Raw genomic sequence first — 23260 nt, 5'->3', positions numbered from 1 at the left:
ACAGGGAAATTATTTCCCTTCCTTCTCCCAGAGGATCAAATGTTCAGACATTCAAATCATTTCATAAAAAAAGTATTCACATATTTCAGATAACACATGAAGCCCTAACTTTTATGTCCAGAGAAATCAAGCCTAAAGGCTTTATTAGAATGCATACAAGTCTTAACCTGAAGCATTAATCAGATACTTATGATATTTAAAAATATGTTCAATTCTGCATTAAACAGACATCCCTAGCAGTTACATAAGACAGATTGTTTCAGAAGACAGCCCCATAAATTGATGCACACATGTCAAAGCCTGTTTTCTAGAGACACTGAAGGTAGGCAGCACCCAGCCTTTCAGCAGGACACATGAAAAGGGGTAAAAAGGAGGTCTTACTTCTTGCCATTTTAGATCTTGTTCTTGCAACTGTTCTTTGATCCTTTGTAGCTCTTCGTAACGGATTTTGCGCAATGACTGCAGCTCCTCTGCACTAACATCATTCAAAGATTTGCTCCTAGAAAGAAAAAGCATACTGGGCTTTATCACATTTTAGCCATCATTTACGCAGTGAAACCTTCGAGAAAGAGAGGGGTTGATATTAGTACAACTGAGCTCTTGAGTGTTATTTCGAACAGAGCAGGAAACATAGGCAACTGAATGAGCAAGGCTGGGACGTGCTCTAGGGCCAGAACTTGAGTCACTAGTTTCATATTTGAGCAAATAAAATAAGGTTAAGGGAATAAGCAGCTCTGTAGCAGCTCCACGCTGATCATTCACATCGAGCTTTTTGTACCTAACTGATTCCTTTGTTTAAAATTTTTCTCTCTTTATTGACCTTACTCTTTTCTTTGATATAAGAGGCATCCCTGTTCCCAGAGTCCAAATCACTGTCCTTTCACTGCTTTCTCCAGTAACAGCTCTTGCGTCACCTCCCATTCCTTCCTTAGGTTAACCATAAAATCAGTCATTAAAGCATGTTTCTAAAAAGAAAAAAGTAATTAATTGCTAAATACTCAGTTTATGCATGTCACTAGCCTATGTTACTCATCCCCAAGCGTCCATCATGCTTTCCATCCAAGCCAGGATGGCTAACACCACCATCTTCTCACTAATTCCTTCAACATGGCTACAAGTTTCTGCCCATGAACTCCTACTCACTAGCTCCTCTTAATCAAAATTCCTCAAAGCTCACCTTTCATGCCTTCCCCCCCAGCCTTTCAAATGCTACTTTTGCCTTTCAACTGCAACGATAAACAGAAGGACTTTTAATTTAGGCATAGGACAAGACTCCTGCTCAACCACAAGCCTCCGAGACACCAAGCAAAATGCAGGTGTTTCATCATAAGGTTCAGTGCTGCAATCTAAAAGGAAGCTAGGCTTACAGGGATTACTTTTTTCTTTTTTTTCATTTATCCAAACAAAAACTGAATTATGAAGGGGTGTAACCAAGATTTAAGAGGGCTTCAAAGTGTATCATGTTTGTGATACAACAGAAAATCAGCTTAAAACCAAAACTGATTCAGTACAGGGCCTTCCTCTAAACTATTTCATTCCAAGAGAGCTCTGAACTAACAAATCATACTCTCACCTCCTCCCAAGGGGCCCTGCTCACTTTCACTGGTAACATAAGACTTTGGACTTCAGCCTCTAGAAACAGAGGACAGAGCATTAACTCATTATACCTGTTTGCTTGTTTATTTTTTGAATGGGAAGAATGCCAAATTTAAGACAGATCTCCTGGTCACTATTGCAGAAACTCTTTTCTTGTACAGTTCTTTTTTTTTATTTATTTATTTTATTTCTTAAGTTGTATCACATCTAGAAACAGTTTTGGGTAACTGAACAGTACATAAGTATCAAAATTGTTCCCCAGGAGTTCAAGAAAACTTACATTACATGTCTAGGGTTTCCTTTTCTTTCTCTTGAGTTTCTACCTCTGCCTGTAACAAAATAGGACAATCTAGTCCTAAATACAATATGCCCTTTCATACCAAGGAACAGGATGTTAGTTTCAATTCTAGCTTTAACTTCAAAAATCTAACTAGTGACTTGAGCCTTCTGTGTCTCCTTCCCCTAACACCTAACTTCTTCCAAAATGTTTCTTGCTTCTTCTAGAAGTGTTTAGTCATTTACCAGGTTTTGCCTCAGGGTAAAATTAAATAAGTAGATAAATAAATGTACACTAAAAAAAATAAATAAATAAAACATGCAGAACCAAATACTTAACATGCCATGACACAGTAAGTGGAAAAATATTCCCTTTGAGACACAGTACGTCACAAAGTCTAAGTTCACATGGCACTAACCAGTAAGTTTACCACTGAGGATTCAATAACCTTAAGTATATAAAATAACCAAAGAACATTCAGCAACAACATGATAAATACCATGTCATTAATTATTTTCAGATTATACCTGTACAGCCTTTGAAATAAAATATTTACTAATCTTCCTTTACATTTCTGAATGTTCTAAAGCCTGATATAAACAGAGAACACCAAGTAGGAGGTGATCCTGCCCCTCTACTCTGCTCTTGTGAGACCTCATTGTATTATGTACAGTTCTGGTGTCCTCAACATAAAAAGGACATGGAACAGTTGAAATAAATCCAGAGGAGAACCATAAGGATGATCAGGTGACTGGAGCACCTCCTGAATGAAGACAGGCTGAGAAAGTTGGGGCTGTTCAGCCTGGAGAAGAGAAGGCTGCATGGAGACCTCATAGCAGCCTTCCAGTATTTGAAGGGGGCCTATAAGGATGCTGAGGAGGGACTCTTCATTAGGGACTGTAGTGATAGGACAAGGGGTAACGGGTTAAAACTTAAACAGGGGAAGTTTAGATTGGATAGAAGGAGGAAATTCTTTCCTGTGAGGGTGGTGAGGCACTGGAATAGGTTGCCCAGGGAGATTGTGAATGCTCCATCCCTGGCAGTGTTCAAGACCAGGTTGGATGAGGCCTTGGGTGATATGATTTAGCGTAAGGTGTCCCTGCCCATGGCAGGGGGGTTGAAACTAGATGATCTTAAGGTCCTTTCCAACCCTATTTTATGATTCTATGATTGTAAGTACTTCAGCAGAAATAAAATACTAGAGCTGATTTTCAAAGTGCCTGATAATCCAAACTTTGATACCCTAGATGCCAGAGAGCTTCTGACATAGCTTTTAGTCTCTTACATTTGTCACATAAATTGCCTAGCACAGAACAACAAAGCAGCATGCACAAGTTTTTTCCAGCATGAGTTTTTAGCTACTGTGCATGCACGAAAATCTAGAGGCAAACGTAGCATTATGATCTTTCAAGCTTGTAGAAAACTTACCCTTGCTCATCAGAAAGCTTTTGAAAAAGTCTGAGAAATCAGAAACCAAAAAAGAAAAGATTCAGTATCTTGATATTCATAACATTAACACCACAAGCACACCAGCACTCTCACTTAGTGAAGGGGAAACTGAAAGCCTGGGGACCAGTCAGCATGGAACAGCACATCAGCGATCTGAAACTAGTCAAATGACAGATTGGGACTTGCATGATGTTTAAGTCAGACAGAAAACTGACAGAACAAGGTTGCCTACAAGTTCTCAACTGTTCCGATTTAGCAATACTGCACTGATAGAGCCTTGTATTAATTCTGCACCACTTACTCCAAGGCTGCTGAGCAGCAAAATGAAAATTAGAACTAACTTGAGTCCCAGCAAGGCTTACAGGGGCTTTTTTCTTGTTACTTCGACCATTTCCGATACTAAATGAAACTAATACTTGGAATAGATGAGAATAAAAGGTCCTATTTAGAAGTTTAGCATATTAAATGGAAAACCAAATTAATCCGGTGTGATTCAAGCAGATTTTCAGTAGTCTTGAATGTGAGTATTTTATTCTATTGAATGAATTCTTAAAAAGCAGTATATTTTCAAGCACTTCAGAAATATTCCTCTATGAAGCTCACACTTTTTTAACAGTATTAAGCTTAAAAACAAAACACAGCAACATTAAATATCAACTGGAACATGAAAGTGTCTTAGTCACAAAGTAATGATGCACAGCTGGAAGAACTGCAACTTGCAATGCCGTATTTTCAGAGCTAAGCAAATAGGCAAAATCCCACTCTCCCCCAGTAAGTACAAAATTCAAAAGAGAGCTAGGAAGTAGTTAAAACCAGTATTCAGTCAGAGAAATTTTGTGTATATCAGGAAAGGATTAGGGGAAAGTATTGTTCAGGACTGTATGAGAGCAGGGGAGAAACACTTGAAGAACAAAATACGTAACAGTGGAATTTAATATTACATGGACACACAATTTGCATGCACCTTGACTTAGAGTGGGCAAAACACTACTGATATTTTTTTTCATCTCATCTAATTATCTCAGAACTGTGGCAAAACAGTTTACAAGCATTTTCAATTTAGGTGCAAGCAAGAATATCAGAATGCCCATTTCCAGAATTTGTTGTCAAAGCATTCATGTCTTTCAGAAGTGTTTTTATCAGTTATATGGGGGAGAAAAAGGAAAATATTTCTAGCCTCCACAGTCTTTTGAATAATCACTATTCATGTTCAACCATGGAAAGAAACTTATGCAGAACTTTAAGCCTGAAGGAACACTAACATATTTTCTCTAAAATAGCAGCCTACAACTAGGAAACGGTGTTAATTTTTTGTTGAAAATATGGTATTGCAGTCAGGAGCTTCTATTCAAAGCAAATAACAAGCTTGTCCAGGACACCACGAACAAATAGCAGACCGGCACTCTATGAACGGCTCAGCACAAGACGATGCTTTTCTGAACGGAAAGGGTTCAGCTGCATTCAAGCATAATCCGTGCAGGACACAACCTGACCTCTCCACCATCTGCCGTTTCTTGTGTCTAACTTTGCTGGCCTCCCTGATTGCTTCCCACTTCTTCCAGTCTTCTTCACTGCACGGACCAGGGATGAAATTTACTGGCTGGGCGTTGCTTCCCACCTTCCAAGATTCTAACTTGCGGGTCATCATATCATCCTTCTTATGGCGGGAAGATGGTGACAGCACTCTGCCATTGCTCTTCCTTTCCTCTGGTGTAGCGTCTTTTTCAAGTAAACACAGGAATTTGGACCGTATCTCCTCCGGAAGACTCCATGGATCAGGAAAGAGTGCTGGGTGATACTTGTCTGGAGCACCTGATAAAGGCACCTCTTTCCTCTGAGACAGGATTTTACGGAGAATCATGTCATCCTTCTCCAAATCTGGAATCACAGGTTGGCCCTCTCTGGGTTGCAGAATTATCTCACCCTCTATGGGAGGCTCCTGCTCAGAGAAGTTTTTTAAATATCGGGGGTCTTGGAGAACAACTTGATTCACATGGAAAGCCCCAGTTTTCCGGATGAAAAAGTCATCGTTTTCCAAATCTGGATACAGATACCTGTTTTCCCCATCTCCTTGATTGCTTCCTGGTATAAAGGAAATATTCTTTCTACATTTTATGAGCCTAGGGCCAGAAGTAGGATCTATTTTGGTCTTCGTTTCAGAAGACAAGTAGTCAGAGTATTTTTGCAGAGCCTGAAGTAATGAAAACTGACTGAAGCATATAAAACAAAAGGAGGGAAGTGAAAATATCATTAAGTAGCAAGAGAAAAGCAGATCACAATGTACCTGATATACATTCGGTTTAGATTTGCAGCATCCCAAGCAGTACATCTAAACCACTTGGCATTCACCACCACTAACTGTAGCACAGCACATGTCAACCAACGTAAAGGTATCATGGCATACTAACCTGCTCAGACACAGCACGCTTACATGCTCACACACAAAGCCAGTAACCCTATGCAGCATGTTACACTTTTGCATTTACATCTTCAAGAAGACCAGCAACTTATGGATACATTAAAAAAAAAAAAGTAATAACCCCAAAAGCACAACATCACAGGACGTGGTTTAATTGCATTCAGCTGTTGCATATCCAGCCATTTCTTTTTGATGCAGCAAGAGTGCAGTTCATGCAGCAATATCAACCTGGGCTGATCAGGAGCTTCCAAGATTTTTCCTTCTGCAATCTGTGACAATGAGCTTCCCACATAGTCAGCAGTTGGCTTATAGTTCTGATCTCTTCTGCAACTGCTGTTCCAGTCAAAACTTGGTCTTGGGTGACTAGCAACAATGGCAGAGCTTTGTTTGTAAGCAAAATCCTCCTCAGAATCTGATTTCTTTCTACTGTGTACCAGCACAAAGAATGAGCAGAGGGAAAGAAAAATAAACATAAAGTGTACTCATGAGTAAATTGCACAGTGGCAACTGTGCAACAGTAATGAAAATAATGTTTCAATTATTCTCAAAAAAAGAAAAGAAGGAAGAAAAGTAAAGGAGAAAACAAATCCTGCTGCTACACCGGCAATAAAAATTAAAAATAAAAATCAAGTCATACAGCTACACTTTATTTATAGGTTTTGCACACAGGAGAGAAACAGGGGCATGCATGAAAACGCACCTGAACCCTTGAATCTCTTTATACCAGGGTTTGAAAGAGGACTTTCTGATTTTTTTCCATAGCAATTCCTCTTCTGGAGTCCAAAACTTAGGAAGAAATTTGTCAAAAGCAACAACTGTGTTTGCTGCTGAAGAACTTAGCTTGCGAAAATAGAGATCATCTTTCTCGATGTTTGGGATGCCTATTTCTTCATCCTCGTCCTCATCAAAATACCCAGATAATTCTGAAGGAATGTTAGCTCTTGGTTTGTTTTCCTCTTTAGTAGCCAACTGCCTCTGCCTCCTCTGGTTACTGCGCAAAATACCCAATCAGTTAAGATATTTCAGGAGCAACTTGACATAAAGAATGCAAAGAGACATGCTTTTTGGCCCAGGAGTTCAACCTCATGAATGAAGCAAATTAGTTTTCAGTTCCACTGCAGCACCAGAAACAGTAAGATATATTAAAAAAAAATTAAAAAAAATGGTTACATCAGCATCCTATTGCCTCTGACAAAAATATGAAATTTGACAGAAAAGCCATAACAAATTATCAGCTCTGTTAAAATGCCAATTAGAAGGCTAACTTTATGGAGTTATTATGGACTGCAATTTAGATAATGCAACAGTTACTGGATCTTGGATTAGTATCTCTGACCTCAGTGGTTCAAGCATTGCAGCTAGTGGACCAACTGGATAACTTTCTTGCGAGCAAGATTTAGGAGAGTCATTGCGCAACATGAAATGATGTCCAGGTGTAGCAGAGCTTACAGGGCTCTTTTTGACTAGAAATCTACGATTTGCTAAGTCATCCATAACCAGGTCGGGCAGCCTTCTTTCATCTTCTGAATCAGAGCCACTGTCATACTCATAGATCATCTGGAGGGAAGCTGGATCTGTGAGCCCACACTCTGCTCTGCTACTTTGGCAGGAGGCTACAGGATTCCTTTCATGTCCACTGAGGTTGATCAAAACAGGAACAGAATGAAGACAGTGAAGTCACGAAGGCAATGATGAAACCCAAAACTGCCCACTAATCTCATCTCTATGTACCAAGAAGCCGGACAACTGAAGTTCATCAGTGTATTTTGGAAGACTTTAATGAGAAACCAAAACTACCTCTCATGAACTTGCATTTAAAAGCATTAAAATCCCCTCTATCTAGATTCTGATCAGCCTCAAAACATTACTTAAATGTCAGAAAACTACTTCAGTAAGAAAAAAAACACCACAAACCAAACCAAACGAACAAAACACCAACCATACCACCACACCAAAACATCTCCCGTTAAAACATGAAAACTCTTAACACTTTACTTTGTATTTCAGCAACACTAGCTTTTCTTTATCTAATAAATAAATCACTTATTTTAAAAATCTTAAAGTCTGCTTTACTAAGACAGCACACCAGTACCTTGAAAATGTTCCATCCGAGTCAGTGAAGACAGGACTTGCCCAGCTCCTCCTGTTGTCCTCATTCTTCTCCGTCCTCTTCTTCCTTAAAGGTGCTGGCACATAGGCCGTCTGCTTGTTTTTGTTGGGTAAGAAGCGATTGAAATCAGTGGTAGGCTTCGGTTCAATCACAGAAATCCTACGGTAAGACCTGTCATCTTTATGGGAGTCATGCATTTTGAAAGGCAGTTCTGAGTCTGTGTCACTGTCACAACCTTAGAAGAAAGGAGTAAAAAGGGAAGGCACAAACATTATTCTCTAGACACCAGTTTCTGGCTAGAACATTGACTAAAACCTAAAATCTATTTAACTCCACATTTAGGATGTCTTGACTGTAAATTTACTGACAGGACAATAGGAGAGGTATTTCTAGAGGTTTGTGGCAAAGCTGTGATAAGGTCCATTAAGCTGAATGTAGCCCCTGCTACATTTGTTCCATTCTTTCACTATCACTGCTCCCTGCAGGAAACAAAGTGCTAACCTCTAGACATAAAGCAGCACAAAAGTTTAATTAAACATACTTGACACTCAAATTTACTAACAAAGACAAGCTACCACCAAATAGCATGGCAACATGCTCATCTCACCAGAATAACGCCCAGTAGAAGCCCAGGTACTTCACACATACAGCATGTCTAACATGCTTTCCTCAGATCAGAATTCTTCTGTGTGGCTTCAGACCAATGATTTTGTGTCATTCACATGTAATAAATCCAAAAGCTCACTATTTTTATAACTTCACACTATACTACAAGTTCCCTTCCTGAACTGCGGGTAAATATCCTGCACGTTCACACACACTAACATGGCAGTGAGAGCAACAGTCCCAGCAACCCTTCCTAGGAGAAGTTATGCAATCATTGTTTTGTTTCTAACAACTGTTAAAGGTCAATATTTGCTGAAGCAGGATGCAACTGCAGCAGTTGCAAAACTAAAGTTGCCTTTCAAGCCAATTTAAGTGCCTGAAATACTAGGTACATACACTGTCTTCTCCCACATTTTAAATACATACATCAGCAAAAGTTTTAAGAGAGGAAAACATACCTTCACTGCCACCTTTCAAGGTTATATCTGATGAAAAGCTTGTGGAAGATCTTGAACCAAGAGAGTCCAAGCTATCGAAGGAATCGTCTCTTTTATGGCTAGCTGAAGATGGAAAGGGCTCTCCCCGGTCAACGTACCAAATATCACCGTACCCGCTATCCCTGCCACTTCTGTTCAGGTGGCTAGACTCTTCAAGTGCCTGTAAGAGTAAGTTTTGAAAGGTCTTTTACAAGAATTTAAGATGCAAATGCTATTATTGAGTTTTCACTTAAAATTTTAAAAATGCATTTTGAGTGCACAAACTTTAACAATGACTCTTTCAAAGCCCTAAAAACAACAGCTTGAATAGAAGATTCAGCACAAGGTCTTAGATTTCTCTTATCTTAGCCAAAGGGAAGCAAGAGTGGCTTCTTCACAACCTAGTACATCAATCAGATCATGTGGATTCTGAATCGTGGGATTATATGGACAGCAGAAGAAGCAGTGCAAGCTAAAGTTCTTCTTTTCACATGGACTTTGAGAGCAAGCCAAATCAAAGGGCTATGTTGTCAAAACTAAGACTAAAACTAAACCCCCAAGAAATTGTTGAGAGTGGATGCTGTAATGCATACCAAACTTTAAAATTCGTGCTATTTATTTATTTATTTTCAATTCCTTACCTTAGTCAACGCTTGCCCTAGTAACTTCTCAAATGCTTTAAGATTGAGGTATGGACCATTATAATGAGGGTTACTTTGAGCTTTTCTCCCAAGCCAGTATAATGTAATCAAAACCTAAAACCAAATAAACAAAAAAAACCAAATATAAGCTTAATTACTTCCCTCTTGTACCATATGCCAGTATAAAAGAATCTCAACATGCTGTTAAAAGATTTTTTGCACAGTGAGTTGTAAAATCTTGGTTACAGTATTAGCTTAGATCTCCATCAAAACCAATTAAAGAGTGTTATGATGCATCTCCTGCATCTCAAGCAAGCAGGTATAGGTCTTGTTTCCAATTATTACATTTATTTGGGAAAGTAAACAGCATAAAGACAATCCTAAGATAGCAGTAAATTGTATCAGATAAATGAACAGCTGAAGGTTAACATGATAGTGCAATAAAAAGAAGTGTTTTAAAAATATTTAGTCACAGTCAGCATGAACTTGCTTCAGAAAGCACTGAGGTACATATCTTACATTTTTCACTCTTCTGTTGGTCTCCTCCGGTCTGAAGCAGGGCAGGAAGCAAGAAAAACAAAACAAAACAAAAACTTTTTTAAATATTTGACTTGAAATTTAACTATTATTCAAGATTTAAAAGTTTTCAAGCCAAGTAAGAGGCCATTATAAAATATGCAACTATGGTTATTCCAAAAGAAAATTATTTTGCTTTGAATTCCTAGCTATAAACTCTGTACTATTTCAGTTGTTACATGTTAACCCAGAAACTAGCTGATCTATCGTAGTTTCTGACTTGAGAGGTACTTGAAAAGGCTCTAGGCTTTTTTAATTAGCTGAAGTTTTTAGTTACCAACAAAAAAATAAGTGGAAACAAGCTAATGACTTTGGGAAATACAGGCTGTATTGGCCAGGAAGATCTTCAGTTCCATATGAAAGCAGACGCAATTGTTAGTTTTTCCCTGATTGGATTATATTTTCTAAAATATTTGCCTCAGACACGGAGGATGTTTCAGCCTAGAGAGAATTTTTCAGACAAAAAAATATGAGCAACTGAAACTGGGACATCTAGAAAGAGAGGTTGTACTGCTGGAAGGAGGAGTTTCATTTGCTTTTAACGCAAAATGTGTGTTTGTCAAAAAGAAAATTTAGTATACTACCACCAACATCAGTAAACTTCTTTTTATACACATAGACAATTTGTGGCACACCTCAGAAGCACACCAACACACTCACAGTGGTCATGTTCTCGTACTGTTCATATTAAAAATAACCTTTTTGGCTGGGAGCCTCCCAAAGGTGGGGTACCACAGACTCAGTCCCCGTGTGTAAATATTCAGGGCTCGACTGCAGACAGAAGCTGAACAACACTTACACTGGCTTACACTGCCAGCAGTTATGGCAGGGCAAATGGCTTAAATATACCAAAACAACTTTTCACCTGCCCCAGACACTGTTGGTTTGGGGCTGGTTCAGCAGCAAGCTTCATCTGCAGCACGGTGAAGGGATTCAAACAAAAAAGTGGAGAACTAACTGTGTCAGGAAGACCGACGCAGACCTGCAACAGGTCAGACCAGTGATGTATTGGCACATCTCTCCTGTTTCTGCCTGTTTAGGAAATAAGCTAGTGAAAGCTTGCAGGGGAAAGGTAGAATAAGCCATTTAGGGGATAGTTACGATTTAACAAAATGATGACAGTGGCCAGTCAGCACAGGGTGGCACTCTTTACAGAAATACAGTAATTGATGCAACATGACAACCAGCAGGGACGCACGGACACAGACTGTCCCTGCTCCTCTTTCCTCCTAGTTTGAAAGCACCCACTCCCACTCAGTGCAGCTATAACTTCCTTGCCTGCCTAGACACCATAAAGGCATCAGGCTGCCAGGAACAAAAAGTCCTGAGCTGGATCTGACCTGCAAGTCTTCAATGCAACTTCCTTTAATATCACACACCAGAGATGCTGCTGCCTTTGTACTCAGTAACATCTTTCTCATGGATAGGAAGGAACTTCTCTTTTAATGTGTAATATCTACAATTTTGTTCTAATTAAATAATCATAATATTAATATTCATAATAAACATTTCTGAAAAACATTGTTGCTCCTTCTTCACTTGAGACTATTTTGGAAGAAAAAAATTTCCTCTTCCTTTTCTTCAGTACAAGGATTTCTTCATCCATGCCCATGCTGCAGGTCACACCAAGTGATGCCTAGAGACATGTTGGTTTCCTAAGCAAAGGATGGAAGATTATTCTTGTGCTGGTGTGTATCAACATTACACTTCCCAAACCCAACAGAGAGCATTTTAAAAGGTTTACATTCTTTAGATTCAAGGTTTAAAAGCCTTCTACTAGCACAATTTCTGCTGTTATTTGCAATTATAAAAGCAGAGGCCCTTGCGAAAGATACCATTAAGCTTGCTTCCAAACTTCAACAGTTCTAGGAGTGAAAAACTCCACCTTTAATCAGCTGGAGCCTGTATCCAAGAGGTTTCTGACCTTCACGTAGAGCAAAGCTACGTCACTGAACATTATGGGCGCTTCTGCTTTCTATGAGTTCCCTGAGATCATTTAGGTCAACCATTTACCCTGTGCACTTGGACTATAAACAGTGCAAAACTTCAGTCAGGTAAATCAGTGAGCACAGTTGAGACCCAAAATGCAGGCAGAGATACTTCACACACTTGAATGACAGACAGTGCTCCATTCACATGTTTGCTCAGCTAACAGAAACAAACAGACAAAATGCTTACTCTGTGAACAAAGTTTCTTCACTTGCATCCTTCTCTGAGCTACACCTATTGGTCTCTAAACCTTTTAAGCAACCTGTAATGATAGTGTAGTCCAAGCAGAACAAAACAAGAACATCCTGCTAACTTAGAACAATCAGTTCCTCATTTTTTTATGCATATATTAATTTTACAACAGCACTTAACCAAGGAAAAGAAGGAGGATTCTGGATGAACATACTGACCTAGAATCTGTGTAAAACAACAGGTATATAATTTTAGAAGTTCCCCTTTATAAAGTTATAAAAATGTAAATACTGTGCAGAACTATGCAAAGAATTCAACTGGGGTCTTACATACAGCTCTGAACAACCGTAGATCATAGCAAGGGACAAAACAGAGTCACCAACCTCAAACATAGCAAGTTCTTTGCTGCTGTGGGAGGAGGTGTGATCCTGCCTTCACTGACAACCTGTTGCTACCCAACAGCAAGCCCCTGCTCTCACCTCCGCTCCCCTTCACAAGTCTGGCTTTAAATACACAGGGCTGAAACACTCAGTTTCTCACACTGTATCTGAAGAAGTCAGTTGGGAAATGGCATCCCAGAACTTCAGCAATGTAGTTTTTAAACACTCCTGGACAATTATAACCTTATTTTGAATATGCCCCTAGCACTGAAGTGCTAACACAGCACTGGCTGTAGAGACATTTGCCTACAACACCTATTATAGTAACTGAAGGGGTAACCCACTGGCTTAACTATCTTCATCAATGCAAATAAACACAAATCCTACATTAGGCAACTATGAAAGAAGTCTGCTTTTTTTGATATTTTTATCGAAAACCATCAGAGAGCTCAGCTGGTGCAGACTTTATGAAAATATTATTCTGTGTAATCTAATTTCTGGCTTGAATAGATGAATGCCATTATGCTGAAAATTATAAGCAGGTTGCTGCTTTGCTCAGCAGGGCACAGCCAAGGCTGCATCTTAAAACAATCAGCTGAAAGAAATGGGTTCCTCTCCAAATGACAATGCAACGCCACTTATTAAATCACTTTGTGTCATTTCAAACATTACCTTCTCTGTCTTCCCAGAGGTTTTTATATCACCTTTCACTAACAATGCCACTTCACTAGAAATATCTGAACTAAGCAAAGGAAGCTGATAAGGACAGTGGTTAAGATCTTGCCGAAACAATTTGATTATAAATCCTTCATTTTCTCCTGCCAGTCTCAGCATTTTAATATTCATTCTTAAGCTTGGAAGAAAAGCAATGCCATTCTTCCACTTTACCTAACCTAACCCCAATGCCGAATCCCAGCTAACACAGAGGTCTCAAAATTTTAAAAGTACAACTTTAACTCACATTGCATGAGCCTTAATTGTTGGCAGTAGTTTCACAATAACAGTTTATGTACAACTTCAAGATTAGCCACCCTGGAAGGTATCTCTGAAATGCAGCATGAAAGTCTAAAGGCCATGAGATAACAACATGTGGGGGATATTATAGTAGTTGTGAAGCACAACTACACAAATCCAAGTTGAACACTCATGCAAAAAGATGTGAAATAACCACCTGTGGAGGAATAATACCTTCTGTATAAATCATATAATCTACATTAATCCTTCAGAAACAGAAAAAAGACAAATGGGACAGAAATAGCTCTCACTTGTTAGTAGGTGATATGCTTAGAGACAAATACTTCCTCTGCCTTTGGACACAACACATATTCACAGACATGACTTATGGCCAACCAGCACGGACCAACGGATGTTTCTCTAACAAGGACCACTTCAACAGAAGAAAGCAAAGTGACATGGCAGATCAGCAGGCTGAGCCACAGCTCAAGGAATTTGTTCTCAGCTCCACTGTTTGCTCAAGGTTAAATAGCAGAATTAGTCACCAAGGCCATTACAAAGGCTCTGGCAGCAGCTCTAGCTTGAGGATTTCCTGGTCTCCCTTTTCCTTCCAGTCACTCCACTTTGCTGCCCCCGTGGTTATGCCAACATAACTCCTAATTACACTGTGGTTCCACATTGCCCATAAAGACCAGAGGGCTGTGCCTATTTCTTTGTTTGGATTTTTCCAAACCCCAAATTAATTTGCTTGTATGTTTTAGAGCACACTTGTACAAGAGACTACATGAGCACCAGAGCAGAGACAACACACTGCTGCAGAGGAGCACGCAGGAGGCTTGGTCGAGGAGTCCCTGTGTGATGGAACCCCAGCCAGAGGTGAGCTGTGCTTCCCATTCATTCATCTGCTGATCCTCAGCTCCGAGGAGTAAGGAAAGCTTGCTAGGATTATTTTAATAAACCCATTGGCGATACTGACACACAGACACCTCTAGACACCTCTCCAGTGCCCCTTTACAAAAGCACAATACCTTTCAAGTCGCTACCTTTAAGTTCAACTTATTTCAAAACTTGTAACAAACAAACTCAGTAGTTTGGATTTTGTTTCTTTAACACATCATACAGTTTGGTTCCCCCTGCATCCTAATACATACTAAATCCCAGCAACTAGCAACTCATGATGTCAAATCTACTTTGACACTTCATTTGGTTATTTTCCAGGGAGAACATCAACATAATGCTCAAGACCAAATCCAAGATACCAGAAGCCTGAGCAAAACTCTGGAAGATGATTTTATAGCACCCCATTCAGAAAACATGGCTTTCTGAGGGTCTATTTCTCATATCCAAACACATTTAAAATATAAATATTAATATATAATAAAAAAATCTAAACAAAAAAACATGCCACCAAAAAAAACCACTACATCAGAGCATCCTTATCCCCCAAATGAGAGTTATCAGCTAAGAAAAGGCCATGTAGTCATAGCCAAGAGATAAAACAAATCTAAACCCATTTATGGGGAGAAAGAATGGACTGAGACACTCCCGCTGATAGAAAGGAATGTGCCAGTGACAAATGCACCCTGCCCAGTGCCAAACCCTTCCCTTGGTGATGAATACTCCAGAAATCCCAACAGCTGCCAAAGCTATCTGTTTTCCATCCCTTCCTCTGTTACAGATCTCACGAACACGGGACCTGAACAGACTCCTGCTTAAAAAGAAGCATGCATGCTCTCCCTTTGCACTTGCATGCATGAAGGCAGCACTTCTGCCCTTTGAAAGGCTTGGAAGAGCCACTCTCCAGCCTGGGAGCTGGCGAGAATGAGCAGGCTGCAGAACAAGCCTGCTCCTGAGCTCCTCGCTGAGCTCCAGGTCCTCTAGCCCAACTCTGACCAGCTTCACTTACACTTCTAAGGAGGACGTCAGAGGGTTTGAAGGATTCTCCACCCCCACCGAGGTATGCTGCGCGGGAGACGAATGCTGGCTGTTCAACTAGCAGCAGGCTTGAGCTAAATTTCAACCTCTTTGGCCACCTACTCAGCTGCTATTAATATTGCTGTTATCGGATTTCACTGAATTCCCACCTGCTGCTGAGAACAGAAAAGCTCCAGTGGAAGATGGGGCTGCTGCATGGGTACAGAAACATGAGGACATTCCTCCAGCACTTGTATTCTTAGCAAACTGATACTCAACCCCACTAGCTACAGCTCACTGCTGAGATTATGGGAAATAAAACGGTCAGGTTATGGCCACAGTGTTCAAGAACAGCGTTTGGAAACTCACTATTCTATTTGATTATGAAAAGCACATGGACCCAATGACATTTATATACAAGACGATAGCAGACAGCATTTCTCCATGCCCTAACAAGAAAACCCTGGCTTAACAGCAAAAAGGTCTGTGGGCCCTAACGACCAAGCAGCCTGTCCCCACCCCACACCCTCACCTTCTTATGAAGAGCTGGGGGATGGAGAAGAGATGCCCAAGAGCAAAAAGGCAGAGAAGGAACACAGCTGGCCAACACCCTCCGTGGGGAAGAGTCCCCATCCATCACTTCAGAGCCTGTCCTCTTATAATGCCTCTTGAGCATCGAGCTTCCTTGCTGATCTCACCTATTAGGCTTCCACACTATTCTTAAATCCCTTATCAAAACAAAAACAAGCGCTTCTAGAAATGTGTATCAGCCCCAACAAGTCATGAAACACATTATCCATTTCCTCACACTCTTTTCTGACCCCTCCCTGGGTGGTCCATCTCTGTCAGCTTCCTAATATCCCAGTCTAATCTGCAGGTTCTCCTAAAGAGAAAACAAATATTCAGGACAGTGTAGGGCAGAAGACACACCTGTCAAATAAAAAATAAACCCCCACAAAACCAACCCAGAAGAGCAAACCTGGGGAGTAGCCTGGGTGATAACCTGAACACTCCTTGGCTCTTATCTCAGGGGTGGGCAAGGGAAGAGAGACGGAGCATTGCTTCTGCAGCAACTTGCAGAGCTGGAGGAAACTGATAGGATCCTGCAGCTTCCTGCTCAAATATTACACTATATTAAAGTATTTATTATAAATAGAGTAGCCTTGTTAACTGGTCCCTTCTAGTGTTGTTTTCTTTCTCCATTCCTAAAAAGCCCTAAAAGTCAGCAGCTTCACTAATTACCGGTAATTAAACTGGGTATTTCCTCTATTGTGTTGGTTGGTTTGTTGTTTTTTCCAGGGCAAATATAGATTTCTTTTTTTTTCTCCAGTCTGCTGCTTTAAATTCCAGGTCTAGACTAGTACCTATGCAAAAATAAATAGTAAGAATTCTATATCCTAAAGCTTTGTGCCAGTCAAGTCATACAAAGTGTTAAGAGTTCTCAAAGGAATCAGTTTGTTCTCATTCAGGAGAACATCTGAATTTCAGGGGTGAAATTAATTGCCTCTCAAGGAAACAAAATGAAAACCCCACTTCAAAATAGACAGCAATTTAAACACATTGACAGATATCACCATTTACACACCCTATAGATTTTTCTAACTTCCAAAGAAGTTGCTGACAAGTCTTTAGACCTCGGAGCATTTTACTTTGCTGAATCTCTCCTCCTTTTATCTCCCTGGTGCACCCCCCTCCCCCCCACGTTTTTTACCTGTACATAATTCAGTTGACCCTTGCACCATGGCTACACTTAAGTGTTATCACTTCTACTTTTTTCCTTCCTTGTAGCTTCTCAAAATTTTCAGATGTTACACTCCCCCCTCCCAAGAATAACAGACTTGAGCTCGTCCTGTTGATCACCAGGATCATCATCTATGTTAACTTCGTTTGCATTTAGTTTTGAATATACTTTACCCTCATTTCCCTCCACCCCAAACTAGACCATACTGTGTATATTTTATAGATCAATTTAAAGAGACACCCATATGGAGAACACACAGTCATGATAACATTCTTTCCAAAAGGAATAGTTGGTATATCTGGGGAGTCACTTGGAAAAATAAGTATCAAAATATGCAATTAAGTGCAATCCTGTAAATATTTAGAAACATATATAAAAGCACAGGAAGGTGCAGCTGTCAACTAGCAGAACAGCACTTTGCAAAAACTATTCTGTATAAAGTATCTATTTGCTTTAGCTAAGCTGCAGCAACCATGGCAACTCACAGCATTTTTTCAAGACAGCACTGAAATTCACTTTCTATTGCCTGACAGCTCTTTGCCATTATTAAATCAAATGTTCCCCAAATTATTGTCCTTTTTACTCCCACTCTTCCTACAGGCAGGTAGCAGAGGTAATTTGGTAGAATAGCCCTTGATACTGACTCATTTATTCCCTTTAAGCATCATTCAGACACCTCTATGAACCATGTCTGGGTACGGATAAACAAGTTACTGCAATGTAAGTCAGGGTAAAAATTTTCCATCTACCAACTACTCCATAGCAACTGCCTGTGTGCACTCTCTTGTCCTCGACCCCCATGATTAATACAATTGTTCAATTTGGATAAAGCATTAAGAGGTGGTGCCTCAGGAAGAGCTAGGATTTGGCAGGTCATACCACTTTGCTTGCTCACAGAGACAGAGACATTTTTATAGCCTCTAAAATCAGACAGGAAGAAAACCAAAACCAACAATAAAACCAGCAATACCTCCTGCATTCAATCTCCTCCCTTGGTCTGTGCCTGGGGAAAGATTTGGTAAATGTAATCCTGTGTTATTTTTGTGCCAAGCAAACAGGTGGTGATGTACAAGTGCCTTGTGTATAAGCAAAACCACAGTTTACCACAGCTTATAACACTCAATAGTGAGTTTTATTTAGTTTCTTGGTGTATGCAAAAGAACAGATTAAAAAAACATCAAGTCTATACTGTGTAATTCATATCAATATTTGGCAATGAACATATCTTCTGATAAAGAAAGGTGACTGACTGTAACTTATACTGGGTATCACTATGTTCACACCTGTGCCAACACAGAGTTTCACCAGTCCAAAAATGTATCTGCTTGGTTGCTGTCGTAAGAATATGCAGAAAACAACTCAGTGCAGAGGTGACTCAGAATAAATAGCAGAAACTACAGATGCCCTATCCATACGCTGTGAGTGGGAAGGAATCCACACTTCAGTCCACTCACTCATCACCTCTTCAGGGGAGCTAAGACCCATAAATGCCAGGTATACACAAGGATGGATATATCCTCCTAAGAGGAGACAGGAACCCTGCATTTTGGGGGTACATGGGATATGCAACAACTGGGAGTCACAGATTTCTGATGGCTCATTTTTTCCCCTAGAGCAATACCAGCTTAGTGCTGGCTAAACTACTGTACAGGAGGGACAGAGAACTGTGGCGCTGTCTACCCCAGCCCCTCTTCTCATTCTCAACTTCTGTCATATTATCAAAGAATAAATGTTTTAGCAGTTTAGAGGAGGGATTACTAAAAGCACAGCTTTTGGGAAAGCAACACAGAGCTAGGATTTTGGAAAGAATTTAGATTTATTTAGAGAGATCGAAAGAGCAAAGATGACAAAATGGAGGCACAAGGCAAGTACAGTTTATTCCATGATAAAGATTTTGGAAGCAAGTTACAGTGATATTGGCATTTGGCCTTAAGTAGAAATAAATCACTACTGTATGACTGCATCATTTAGTTTAGTGTCTACATCTGGAATAAAACCTTTAAAGGACTACTGGGTTTTCTCAATAATATTTTGGCAAAATATTTCACAAGCAAGTAAGAAGCACCGAAGAAATCAGAATGCTTCCTTTTTGAAATTTTGCCGTATTTTCTCTGTTTCTTTGGGTTACCCTAGCAACACAGAGCACAACACCATCACTCATCACACAGAGCACAAATGTATGAAACAGACTGAATCTGACTTTTCTCTGCTGAAGTCAGTTCTCTATTAACTTAGGTTGATGCATATATGCCCAAAAAAATAAAGTACACAGATAAAACCAAACTTTATTATTTCCTATGCTTTCTTGATCTGCCCTTCGGTTGTGAAGACATATTTAGAGCCAGGAAACAGCACTTCAATGAATGCTACGTCAGATGCTAATCAATTCATCCTTATAAGAATACTGAAAGGGAATGTATTCCCTTGAACCAGCTATCCCAGAAGATATGCTGTGAAACAGCAGCACAATTTAAAATAAAAACAAGATACAGAAATCTAGCAAAATCACAAAGTGTATTACTCTTAGCAAAAAATGTAACCTTTTGTCTTGGGAAACAGACAAGATGTAAAAGAAGCAGGTATTATTTTCCATATTTGCCACAACTTTTACCTCTCATTCTCAGCTCCTGCAACATCCATGTGTAAGGGAGCTCCTTAAAGATGGAACTATTCTTACCCAGGTTCCTTAGGGCTTCGGACTGATTTCTGTAACATCTGAAATTACTAAATTCAATTAGCTGCTATCAATACTACTGGATAAGTATTAACTTTCTTTATTACCTTATTTTGGGGATACTATTGGATAAGTATTAGCTTTTTTTTTTTACTTTATTTTGGGAAAGATAATTTCTTCACCCCGCTAGGCAAGAGTGCTTTAAGACTACTTATAGCAGCCAAGTCAGAGGGTATTTTTAAACATTTGCTCAAAACATCAAGCTTTTTAGACCAGGTTTTCTGTCCAAGCTTTTAATGTTGGAAAAATGAATGCTTCTTTATTGCAAAGTGAGAGAATGGGTAAAAGTCCAGCTACTTCCTTTGCCAGAATGTTAGAAAACCTATGTGGGAGGCAAAAGGGCTGGAGTGGAGAGAGAAGGGGAGAAAGAATAAGCTACTCTGACCATATACCTCTGAAGTTGGAGACTTTACATTTACAGCATCCCAACCTACTGAAACCAAACGTGCTATTACTCAGGGGTTTCTGTTGTAAAGTTAGAGGAATCTGAGAATAAAAACTTGAACAAAATTAATGATATGGGAAAACAATCCTAGCCAGGGAACTATAGATGATCTCACACCTCTCTTCCACCGGTACTCATGAAGTATGTAATTCGTAACATAAAACTGATGACTGTGGGAAAAAAATAGCTTAATACACCAATTAAGACACCACCAAAATGCTCCAACAAGCTATTACAACTAAGTCTGGTGGTAAGGAGGGAATGGAACAAAATGATCCAATTCTGCTCCAAGTGAGGCCATGGCAGTATTCCCAAAAATCTTTAATGAGTGCATGAGTAAATGCTAAATTAGGAACTTTCCCTCTCATGAGAAAGAAGATACTATGCGCACCAACTCTTAGAAACTACAGTGAGCCATCTGCAGAATTTCACCAGCTGTCTAGCCAGATGAAGCACTGGCAAAAAAGACTCCTTAAAACACACATGGTGGTTGTAAGCTATCCTTCCCAGATGTCAATCAAACCACAGCGCCAGGATAATACAGATGTAACCCTTGGGCTCTGGAAGTGGTGAACAGAAACTTTGAGACTCTCACCTGGGAATCCATAGCTACTGAAGACTGATGGTCTCTTGAAAACCCAGTGACTGGCAATTATTATTACATTTAATCATTGCAAATATTAAAGCAAACTAATGGTCAAACAGCAAAGTATGCGAATGGCACCAGTTTTCTACAAGGCTCAGCTGCATAGGGGACAGGATGCATGTTACATTAGCAACTGCTAAATCCAGACCTGCTACCTTGGAAGTGTCTATCTATGGAAGCTGACATTTTGATCTCAAGTTTTTAGCACTATTTGATTCAGAAATCCCAAGAACAGCAGCGTTGTCACTGTAGTCACTTTTTTACAACTCAGTTAAAAGCTAAGACCTTATCATCTCCCAGTTGAGACTGATAATCTAGACAGGATGTGAAATGCAAAGGCAGTGTGATAAAAGCTAGTTGCATGTTTCCCTTCTTGATTACAATTAATTCTAGTTTAGCACTACCTGAGACAAATTATAACTGGGAAAAAATCATACAGGAAGCCATCTCAGACGTATCATCACCAACATGCACATTGCAACAGTGAGACTCAGAGTAATTTCCAAGTTCTCCCCCCCCTCCTTTTCACCTCCAGGTTAGTAGAACTACAAGAAGAAATTAACCCAATACAGTGGAGGCATAACCAGTAGCATCCTCCAATGGATAGGATAAATCAGTCTCTGTAGATGGCTTAGGAATAGGTTGTTAAACTGCAGCAAAACTCAGCTCTCTTTGACAGGAAGGCAACCATCATAAAGTACAGGAGAAAAGAATGCAATAGAAATACCTTTACCCCTTGACTCACAAATAGCATACCTTGAGCATTATCATGATGTTTGGTTGCCAGATGGCAAACTATTGACCACATTATCATAATATTCAAAGGTTTTTGCAATATGCTTTCACTTTCTTGCTGCATAGCATTAGATAGGGGGAGAAGGACATGAAAAAAATACACTGGAGTGCTCTTATCCTATCTACATTTCAGTATAGGTGCAGTTAGTGGTACAATTGACCTGCTAGAGTATACATATTAAAAATTAATTTAATAAAGGTCTCTGTTATAGATTTATTCTTTTAGCAAGTGAAGGTACAAAAACATACAAGTCTTCATCATCAAGGAAATACATTTACGACAGAGTAATACAGTGTACAAGTTTTCTAAGATACTTGAAAATAGCCTATACTTCTGTGCAAGTTATCCTCAAGCAAGCCTCATCTTTACTAACATAAATCAGTGCTATCAAAACCAGCTTGTGATATAACAAACTAGCCATCTGTTTGATGCTAATTTATTGGAAGACACTGATTCAGAACCACTGCAGTAGTCAGACATTTATTGCTTAAAGAGAACGAAAATGCATGTGAAGTCTTTTGCTACACCACATTAAAAGCTCTTCACTTGGAAAACAACATGTTGAGTACCTGCAGAAGTATGCACCCCAAATTTTTTTCAGGTAAGAAAGAATCTGTGGAAGCTTTTCCTAGGGAAGAAAATCCAGAACCGTTGCATGAACTTTGGACAGAATGTCAAGTATGTAATTATTTGAACTACAATTATTCTTAAAAGTAACATAGTTATTACTTAAGCCCTTCAAGGAAAACCCCTAAACAGACACAGAATAGGCACACAGGTGAATAGACATATGAACAACAAAAATCAGGCAACACTTCAAAAAGAAAAGAATAATAAATTAAAAGCGCAGAGTTATCATTCTTTGCCAAGCCAAAAAACTCGTATTAAAAGCACTCCCAAATCACTTCTCTTTTTAAGCAGTGACATTGAAATTTTAGCATTGATGAATGCTGTTCAGATAGAAACCAACAGCTTGGATTTGAAGTAAACAGGCCTTTTAAAATACATAAGTGCACATTTAAATTCATGCTGTGCTGATTTACAATGTGTAAAATCTCAAATACACTCATTCTGAGGGACATACAAGTTCCCTTCAAAAATATGTTCACTAACACACTCATGATTCCAGAGCAACTTACAAAAATAAAAACTGTTTTGAAATTCTGCTTTCTTCGAAAAGGCTTTTATTTTTGCTAATTTTGGCTTGCATAGAGCAATGGACTGCAAATTGCTTTGTTTAATGAGCCAAATTATTTTTCTGCCCTCTCCTACAAGGCTTTTAAGTTGACCATCTATACCCAGTTTGTTTTATACTCGTG

The 23260-nt window shown here is 39.4% G+C and overlaps 1 protein-coding gene across 3 annotated transcripts in view; it reads right to left on the bottom strand.

Moving 5' to 3' along the window:
• LMO7 (LIM domain 7) overlaps nucleotides 1-23260 on the bottom strand; it is a 128081-nt gene that overhangs the window by 35835 nt on the left and 68986 nt on the right. The window contains exons 5-14 of one of the 3 annotated variants that reach the window (XM_057424038.1): nucleotides 10094-10124; nucleotides 9575-9688; nucleotides 8916-9114; nucleotides 7834-8086; nucleotides 7078-7377; nucleotides 6442-6732; nucleotides 5970-6167; nucleotides 4816-5532; nucleotides 3302-3331; nucleotides 382-499 (exon numbers count right to left, since the gene is read on the bottom strand). In XM_057424038.1, the coding sequence (XP_057280021.1) occupies nucleotides 382-499; nucleotides 3302-3331; nucleotides 4816-5532; nucleotides 5970-6167; nucleotides 6442-6732; nucleotides 7078-7377; nucleotides 7834-8086; nucleotides 8916-9114; nucleotides 9575-9688; nucleotides 10094-10124 (2251 nt within the window). The remainder of the gene's footprint in view (nucleotides 1-381; nucleotides 500-3301; nucleotides 3332-4815; nucleotides 5533-5969; nucleotides 6168-6441; nucleotides 6733-7077; nucleotides 7378-7833; nucleotides 8087-8915; nucleotides 9115-9574; nucleotides 9689-10093; nucleotides 10125-23260) is intronic. The other 2 variants (XM_057424039.1, XM_057424040.1) reach the window with 2 other exon arrangements.

The sequence above is a fragment of the Pezoporus wallicus genome, unplaced genomic scaffold (assembly GCF_028554395.1).
Source record: "Pezoporus wallicus isolate ANWC-B61680 ecotype Strahan unplaced genomic scaffold, APGP_CSIRO_Pwel_v1 contig_16, whole genome shotgun sequence".
NCBI lineage: Eukaryota > Metazoa > Chordata > Aves > Psittaciformes > Psittacidae > Pezoporus > Pezoporus wallicus.
This window is presented reverse-complemented; position numbering and strand designations above follow the sequence as displayed.